At 33.4% G+C, this 9,680-nt stretch overlaps 1 protein-coding gene across 1 annotated transcript; it reads right to left on the bottom strand.

Annotated features, from left to right (window-relative positions):
• Positions 1–3,716: 3,716 nt before the first annotated feature.
• Positions 3,717–7,659, bottom strand: HSL1 (HAESA-like 1). The gene is made up of 2 exons (XM_088207685.1): positions 4,937–7,659; positions 3,717–4,407 (listed from the first exon to the last, which is right to left on the bottom strand). Exons 1-2 carry the CDS (start codon positions 7,533–7,535, stop codon positions 4,013–4,015), a joined length of 2,994 nt encoding a protein of 997 aa, XP_088063811.1. The 5' UTR covers positions 7,536–7,659; the 3' UTR covers positions 3,717–4,012.
• Positions 7,660–9,680: the final 2,021 nt, after the last annotated feature.

Genomic DNA, 9,680 nt, shown 5'->3' with positions numbered 1-9,680 from the left:
TCTCACTAGATATCTTGGAAGATGGTGGACGGGTCGAGTTCATAGGGAACCCTACCGTGAACGTTGTCTCATACCAGACGGGGTATGAAGACTTGGTCATTTGGCGCTCATACCGGATGGGGTATGGGGACGGCCCGCTTCACCCTCATACCAGACGGGGTATTGAGGTTTAATGTCTTGGCACTCATACTAGACGGGGTATGAGCTTGCAATTAAGATTGTTAATGGAAAGGTTCACGTGTAGCGAGAAAACCCTTATGGATCCCCATAGATACTAGTAGGTTGATAAAAAAAAGATAATTGTTGTTTGATGATTTGAATATAAAAGTATAATATGTGCTATGTTGCAGATTATATATGAAATCATGATATTTATAATGTTATTGTTTCCATAAGTTGTTTTTATAAATCTCACTGCAGTAAGTGGACGGTAAATGATTTTATTATTGATAAATAAATTTATTTAAAATTTGTGCTCCATTGGTTATTTTTGGTTTTCTACCAACCTTTACTTTTGTGACAGCGATATATTGTGATGTCCTTATTGGACTAGTGTAGCTCACCCCTTATTTAACCATTTCAGATCAGGAGGACCCGGTTCCCAAGGTCGATCCGCAAGAAGGCTACAGGTAGACCATAGATACTTTATAGTTTCTTTTATTTTTTTTCATTTTTCGTATTTCTTTCAGAAAATTTATTCCGTATTAGTATTTTTGAGTTATCGTGTAAGGGATCTTAACCTTAATCTTTATTTCGCTTCCCCACTCAAATTATTATATGTATTTCTTTTTAAATTTCCGATGTCGTTACATAAATAAATGCAAACTAAAGATAAAAACTCAAGATTTTATTTCGAAAATCCTCTCGTGTAAAAGAAAAATCTATTAATCAAACTCTAAATCAAATTTACTAATTATAACATAAATGTATTTCTACGTTTAGAAATTTAACATATTTTAAGTGCTTATAAACTTTAATTAAGTTTCAAGAAATCGAGACATTTCTAATCACCAGAACTGTAAAGAGAGAATTTAAAATATTTAAGTCAAGAATTTATGTCTCCCAATGTATAGATATTCATTGTAAGCCTTTTATTATTTAAATCTCGCTCTTAACTTTAATGCTATATTATCCTAAAGTACTGTTAAATAGAGTAATCTTATCTTATATACTTTCATGAATAAAAAACTATATATTAAACTACCATATAAAAGAAAAAGAAAAAAAAAGTATTGTTGTCATATAACTTCATATCAATTAAATTCATGAATTAGGTATAAGCAAACTCGAATTGCTATCGACCATAAGGAAAACAATTATTTATCAAACTATATCTGATTTACCATATAGGTAAAAGGTAGACAATATAAATATACGATATAAAAGATATAAATATATACTAATAACAAGTATCATAAAAAAAACGTTGTTTGTTTTGTTTATTTGTAGGTCTTAAATCGATTGTGTTTAGACGAAATTATAACATCAACCAATTTAAAATTTTCAACTCATGAATATTAATTTTATTAGTTAATAATTTTAGGATAAAAAGTATTGAACACCGTAGTTAGCTAATGAAAATATATATATATATATATATATATATTCATAAAATAAACAATTATGTAGATATTTACTTGATACACATTAGTTTTGCGATACTTGGTGGTTTCTTTCTATATATAATAAAATTATTAGAATCCTCTCGTAAATTTTCAAATTTTGGATTATTTTGTGTTGATATGAATCTTGTATCATTTTTAAAATGGCATTATTATTCATCATTCTATCTCTTGCATTATCTTAGTTGATTTCTCAATCATACTTCTCTCTATAATTTTTTTTAATTTATATTTGATATGATAAATACTCTAATATCTATTAATATTTTTATATTTATAATTAAATATTAAATACAGGTGTATTAATTCTAGAATCGTGTTCGTCTAATACTGATTGTACATGTGTTGGATGTAAAGTTTGAGATGTATTTTGTATAAGCTCTATTATTTTTATAACAATAAACTCATATATGCAATAAATTTTCTTCAAAGATTTCTCAAGTATTTGAAAATAATATACATACCATTGTGTCATTTTCTAACAAAAGCATCACACCAAATTAACGAGGAACAAGTTGTGATAAGTATCAAAGATGAGTATGTTTTTGTAAAAGGATTCAAATTTTAATTATCATATTTATATACATATATCATAATGTTTTATCAAACAAAAGTTTTCTCATAAGTATGCAAAGATTGCTTTTTATTCATAAAAATAGTTAGCCAAGTAATATGAACAAGTATCAAAGGTTCAACTTTTTCTGGTATTATCCTAGAAAAAGCTGAAGCCCTAAAGTTTATATTCAGTTCATCTAAAGGTTAATTCTTAACAATCGTTGAAGACACGCTCAACCCTTATTAATTATGTGTTATCATCTCTTAAGTGCATGAGTATCGTGCTTAGTATCTTAAAAATAAAAATTTAATAACCCGTAAATAATTACAACTCTATTGACAATTATTATTATGTACAAAGAAAAAACTTAACTAGCGGTATATATAATTACTAAAAATATAAAAATAATAATAATATATTTATATCTTTCACGATCATTTATATGACATACTACTATATCATTAACGACTCTATATTTAAACTAATTTATATTATCAATATTTAACTTTATTAAATATAATAAAGATTGTTGTAATTTACTAATTTTTTACCGTTCATTATTAGGACGACAAATCTTGAGGAGTAATCTCAAATTGTTTTAGTCTCTGAATCATGTATATCATAACTTCAAGTATATAGTTTTCAAATTTATCACACTTTCATATTTTATCAGTAGAAAGTTATATGTCGTGTTAATTGTGTTAATTCAATTAGATTCAATTAAAGAAGAATTCAATAAAAGCAAACTACAAGATAAGGATATAACATTTTTTGTTGAATAATCTTGGTGTAAAAAAAAAATTATAAACTAAACTCCGAATAAAATCTACTATTATTAAAAAATGACGAGTACAAATGATAAATATAAATTCGATTGTCAAAAAAAAAAAAAAAAAACACCCTCTTCTTCTTTTTTTTTCTTATGGATTTAGAATTTTTGATCTTACCCAAACATACATATACATATATTATAAATGAATTATTCATAATTTAGGAGTCAAAAAAAACAAAAATGTCACAATAAATGAAATAAAAGACTTACTAAATTAAATATACTTTCATCAAGTTATATTGTCTTGATATTAAAAATAATATTTAAGAAAAACAAAAAGACAAGTGGGAGAAAGTGAGTTTACGTAGGCAGTACAGTGTGTTGTTGGTCGTTTTCGTTCGTACATAGAGCAAATGAGAGGAAGAAAAATCAATAGCATAAATGGTTAGGACCCATACTAGACCAACCTTACCTAACTCCAATTATATATATATATATATATATATTACACCCCATTTATACTCCATATCTGTCCATACCCATCTCATACAAACAAACTCCCACCTTTTTAAAACCTCCTTCCTCTTTCTTTTTCTTTTTTTACTCAATTGAATTTTCTGTTCATATATATAATTATATAATGTTAGAAAGAGAAGTCTATTGTCTAATATATGTAGATACCCATAAATATTCATATGTAAATAATTTCATTCTCTAACAATATCTTTTCATAGTGTAGTATGGCGTAATGATGCACTCGGAAATGTGCAGAATAAAAAAGACCTTCATGCTTAAAAACTTTGCAGTGTACATCAGCTCCTTAAGCAACTCCCTTTCTTTCTCTCTTTTTTTTCTTTTTTGGGTAAAATTCACCTCCAACTCTCTCTTCTCTCTACCAGCCTGTAAAGCAAAAACACCAAGTGGGGATAATAATTGGAATTCAATTTTTGCTGAACAAAGAAAGAAAACTAGGAGACTATCAATCTCTTCTCCCACATCATATGCTTTTCTTACTTTTTCTTTTCTTGTTTTTTTAATGCAGAAAGCCAAATACAACATTTATCAAGCTACACTTCCCTGATCAGAAGCTTCTTCGTAGTAATAAGGGGTCAGTTTGCCATCTTTCTTGGCTGTCTTGCCCTGGTTCTCTCCTCCTCCTGCTTCTTGCAACATCTTCACCACTCTTCTCATCGATGGACGATTGATCGGGAGAGGACTTGTGCAGAGTAGGCCAATGTTGAGGACCTTACATATATCTTCCTTGAAACAAGATTCTAGTTTAGGATCAATTACGTTATCTACGCCTTTCTGATCCAAATTAGTGCACACCCACTTGACCAAATCCTTCTCTCCGAACTCCGGATCAACAGGATGTCTACCTGTGACTAGCTCCAGAATGACCACACCAAAGCTGTATATGTCACTCTTCTCATTCACTCGTAGAGTGTATGCGTACTCTGAAACAAGCACACAATAAATGGGTTTACTTCAAATTTAGCTTTCAATATGTACAATATACATGTGTGTATTTGACAATTAAAAAAAAAGTGACACCACTAGAAACAAGTCATAATAACAAATCAGGCATGGTTATGATGGCTGTTGAAAATTTAATCATGTAAGCAGAGTATGTGAGTCAATGGTAGCCATCATACAAAACAAGAATAATCTCAAAGCATTTGGATTTTTGTCATTTGAAATGATAAAAGCAGTTCATCCATTAGTGGATAGAAGAATAGAATCAAAACCACAAACTTGCATGCCTCACAATCAAATCCCTATTTGGAAATATAGCCCTGCATTTAAGCTACAGAAGCAAAAACCCATTATAAGCTAAGAATCATCAAAAAGAGAGCAAATGAAGAACAAAACAAAATTAGTATAGAAGACTAAAAGCAGCAAGAACTTCACCAGCAGAAATAATTAAACCACAGATCTGATGCCATGAAACTGAACCTAAATTCTGGCCCAAGAATATGTACAAACCTGGTGCAATGTAACCACATGAGCCCGCAATGACAGACATGGATTTAGGTCCCTTTCCAATCGAATCAACAACCTTGGCAACTCCGAAATCGGCCACTCTTGCACCAAAATCCCCATCTAGCAAGATATTGTTAGATTTAACATCTCTATGAACAATGGGAGGAACACAATCATGGTGTAAATAAGAGAGTCCCTCGGCTGCATCCATGATTATTTTGTACCTTGTTGGCCAATCCAATAGTCCACCTTTACTACTATGCAGCAAATCACCTAAGCTTCCATTAGGCATGTACTCATAAACCAAAAGCTTGCAATCTCTGGTAGTACAGCAACACCATAACTTAACTATATTCTTGTGCCTAATCTTCCCAAGAGTCTCAACCTCAGCTTCAAACCCATCATCTTGAACCTGAACTTGACCTTTCTCTATGTCACTGCCCTCAGAATTCTTCTTTCCTCCGCTCCATAACTTCTTTACTGCAACAGCTTCTCCATTACCCAGGACCACCTTGTAAACCTTGCCAGAAGATCCAGTTCCTACCACATTGTCTTCATCTAAACTATTTAAAATTTCATATTCACTAAAACCAAGTTTGTGAAACGACATCAAAGTCCATTTCGACTTGTCTACGGCTCTTGCTTTTTCAAAACTCCTATACTTCAAATAGAACCAAACAACACCAACGACGAAAACGACAGCAGCAAGTACAAAAATGGACCGAAGTAGCCATGCGTAACCCTGATTCTTGACTGCATTTCGGCTGTCACAAAGACCCTCAAGATCCCCACACAAACCAGGATTACCGAGAAAGCTCTTCCGGTAAATTTCTTTGGCGAATATGGGTGGCAGCTCACCTGATAATCGATTACTCGACAAATTCAACTGGTTGAGCTTCAGATTCTGCAAGGAAAACGGGATTTTACCCGAAAATCGGTTTCCTGATAAATTGAGATAATTCAAGACGGACAGGCTTCCAATTTCCTCAGGAATCTTGCCTGAAAACTCGTTATCCGCCAAATTAAGCTCATTTAGGTTCTTCCAAGATCCAATCCCGGCAGGTAACTCGCCGGAAAATTTATTACCGTGAAGATCAAGAGTGCCCAGCTCGTCTAATTTCACTATACTACTCGGCAATATCCCACTGAGCCGGTTATCACCAGCCGAAATCTGCACCAGGTTATCTAAGAACCCAATCTCCTCCGGCAGTGACCCACTGAAGTCATTCTCTGATATAATCAACACCGAAAGATTTGACGCAGCAGCTATCGTCTTGGCGATTTGCCCAGAAAGTGAGTTATTAACGAGCTCCAGTAAGTAAACATGAGGCAAACCCCAGAACCCAGAAGGTACTTCACCAGATAACTGGTTGTAGCCCAACCGAACCCGGGTCAAGCTCGAACACTTGCTTAGACTCTCTGGTATTTGACCTGAAAACCGGTTGTATATCATCAGCAACTCCTCGAGCCGTCCTTTTTCGCATAAGCTATCCGGTATCTCGCCAGTAAACCGGTTGTTGGACAAATCAAGCCATCGCAACGGCGAGTTTTTCCCTAGATTTTTGGGTAACTCGCCACTAAGTTGGTTTCCGAAAAGCCTGAGTTCGTACAAACCCGGCGAGTCAGCAATGCTGGCAGGCAATTCACCTTCGAACCTGTTATCATACAGATTGAGACTTTCCAAAGGAAGCTTGCACAATTCGTGAGTGATCCTCCCGCTCAGCTGGTTCATGGACGCGTCGAGCAGCCTCAATGCCGTCAAATTACCGAACCCGGACGGCAATTCACCGGCGAGCGAGTTGTTATACAGCTCAATCTGAACGACACTCGTCAACTCAGTGAGCGAACTCGGGATGGGACCCACCAAGTTGTTCAAAGCCAGGTCCAAATCCTTCAACCGTTTGAGTCGACCCAGCGAGTCGGGGATCTCGCCGACGAGATTACACTCAGTTAACCACAGAATCTCCAAGTTCGTCAAGTTACCCAGCTCCGGCGGGATCCGACCCGGACTAAACGGGTTGTAAGACAAATTAAGCATCTTAAGACTACTTACATTCCCCAGAAACGCAGGTATTGTACCGTCAAGGAGATTATAAACCAGAGAGATAACCTCAAGTTTCTGAAACCCGCCGAAACTCGCCGGAATATCGCCGGAAAAATTATTACCAGTCAGGTCGAGGAACTTGAGGTTAGGAAGGTCAGCTAAGGCATGAGGAAGCGTACCGGTGAGCAAATTCTGAGCGAGGTCAAGGTGTTCGAGGCTCTGGCATGCGGAGATATCAGAAGAAAGAGATGAGTTAATGTTGTTGTTGTAAAGGGAAAGAAAAGAGAGATTCTGAAGACGACAGAGGAGATACGGAAAAGGGCCAGCAATGTCGGTGTTGGAGAGGTCAAGCGAGTAAACAGAGCGAGTAGCGTGGTCGCATTTGACGCCGTACCAGTTACAGGGCGTGTCATCACGTTCGTTCCAAGAGGAGAGAGCAGAGTCTGGGTCGGAGAGTCCGAGCTTGACGCGCTGCAAGTACAGACCCTCTTGGTTGAGAGAGAAGGTGAAAGGGAAACAGAGGAGGAGGAAGAAGAAGAGGGGAAAGGGAGAAAGCATTTCTTGTGTTGTGGGGTTGTTTTGGGGGTGAGTGAGTGAAGGAGGGAGGAGGAGCGAGTACTTGGCGTGAATATATGTGAAGTTGTGTTCCCTGAGGCTGGCACTATAATTATCAGATCTTTCCATGCAAATTCCAAAGTAAAAAACATTTACACACTTTCCCATCATTTATGTCCTCTTTGTTCTTCTATTTTACATTTGAAAAATCAGATTATTTTAAGAAATTTATGGAAATTAATATCAAGTTTTATAACGGTTACTATTTTTAAAAAATAAAAAATAAAAATGTGTGTTTTGTATGATGAGAAAAAAAAAATATATATATATATATATATATATATATATACTTTTCCAGTGCTAACCTAGAAGAAATGTGGTTGACCCATTTGAAGAATAGGTCAATATCACATGCAAGACAAAATTATGGATTTTTTTTTTTTTTTTTTAAAGTCTTACTCTAAATTAATTTCACTCCCATCAATTAAACTTATATATTACACAAATTTTTTTTTATAAATGTCCCACCCCTTTTGACCAAGGTCACGCATGCCATCAACAATAATTCTTCATCACCTAAACTTATATATATTATGTAAAATAATTATTTAATAATGCATTGATAGAATTGTTGTAGTCACAATAATTTTTTTAAATAATTAAAATTTATTATTTTTTAGTATATTTTGAAATAATAATAATTAATTTATAATGTATGATTTAATTAAATTAAAATTTTAATTTATTAATATGTAGATAAAATTACATAAATATAAACTGGATTAAGTTAAAAGCTAAACAATTTTTTTATTTATTTATTTTAAAAAAATAATAATAATAAAATATATGAAATTATTGGTTTATTCTTTGGTGTTTGAGTTTTAATATAAGTTAATCATAACTTTTAGATTTTCACATCACAGAGTTATTCTTGATTTCTTTGGATATGCCTTTTTGCCTCCATTTCTACCTGTGAGTCAAAATCCGACGGTGGAAAACGCCAATCCAAACCATCGAATCGTTCTAATCGCGCACAGATCTCGAGTGTGATTAATCCAACGGTGCAGATTTGAGCGAGCGCAGTCTATTGGAATAGGAGCGTCCACGAGGTAACATTACATGAAGTCACGAGGAACAGCAAGCATAAACACAGACAATAGCATTGGCATTTGGCTGACGGTTGTTGCACCCATTACTCAAAACATTGGTTTCGTGTCTTTGGAGGAATTCGATGAGAAAACGACGTCGTCGCTACACCACTCTCTATGTCCATTGCTTTTTATTTTTCCCACCACCAAATATAGCTTTACAAAGAAAGGGAGTAATTATTATGTGTTTTTATATATAGATATATGGGTTGAAAAATTTAAGCACGTGACAATTATGTGAAAAATATTTTAATTTGGGGTTATATTATTATTTAATTTATAATTGTATAAAGGAAAAGAAAATGAAAGGTTATAAGATGATTGAATTTGAATTTGAACGGTGAGTAAAACAAAATGATGACACGAGTGGCGTGAACAGCCGGTGCTCGTAGTATTATTATGTATCGCAACAAGAAAGCACACGCAATTTATGCATCTATACGCATACCTTTTTTTAATAATTTTATGAAATTTAACATACATTCCAAAGTAAAATTTTGTGTATTACATTAATGAAGTAAATTATTCAATATATAATCCTTATATCTAATTGATAATTTAATATTTACTCCGTACAATTTATACATTGGGTATGGAAATATAAGAATTAAAAAAAAAAAAAAAAAAAAAAAGAAATTTCAGGCGTAGATATTAATTATTGAATTGTCCGGCACAAAACAAAATTAAAGTGTGGTAAATAACAAAATATGATAAGATCGGCATACCAAAACAAAAGTACATAATTAATACTACCATTTAACAGCTAGCTACCATAAATAAATCAATTTATTTATTTATTTATTACAAAAATCCCAATAGTTAATGTAATTTTTTTTTTTTTTTTTTGTGTATAAAAATCTCGATATAAGATTTTGCGACATTAAATTTTGGTAAGTAAATAAAGCATCGATATACTCAAAACTCACTCTACACTTGTCGTGTAAATTAAATCCGATTTCAAAGAACAGGGAAGTTTGACTCCATGCAACGCAACAACTAC

The sequence above is a fragment of the Carica papaya genome, chromosome 7, assembly GCF_054855325.1.
Source record: "Carica papaya isolate Zhongbai chromosome 7, ASM5485532v1, whole genome shotgun sequence".
NCBI classification, from domain to species: Eukaryota; Viridiplantae; Streptophyta; class Magnoliopsida; order Brassicales; family Caricaceae; genus Carica; species Carica papaya.
Note: the sequence above shows the minus strand (reverse complement) of the source record. Positions and strands in the feature narration are given on the sequence as shown.

What these genes read in the sequence shown, in the direction of transcription:
- HSL1 (XM_088207685.1), bottom strand. Translation starts at nt 7,535, where the DNA reads ATGCTTTCTCCCTTTCCCCTCTTCTTCTTCCTCCTCCTCTGTTTCCCT. An exon ending in ATGTGGTTACATTGCACCAG is followed by an intron (nt 4,408 to 4,936) that starts GTTTGTACATAT and finishes TGCTTGTTTCAG; the next exon opens with AGTACGCATACACTCTACGA.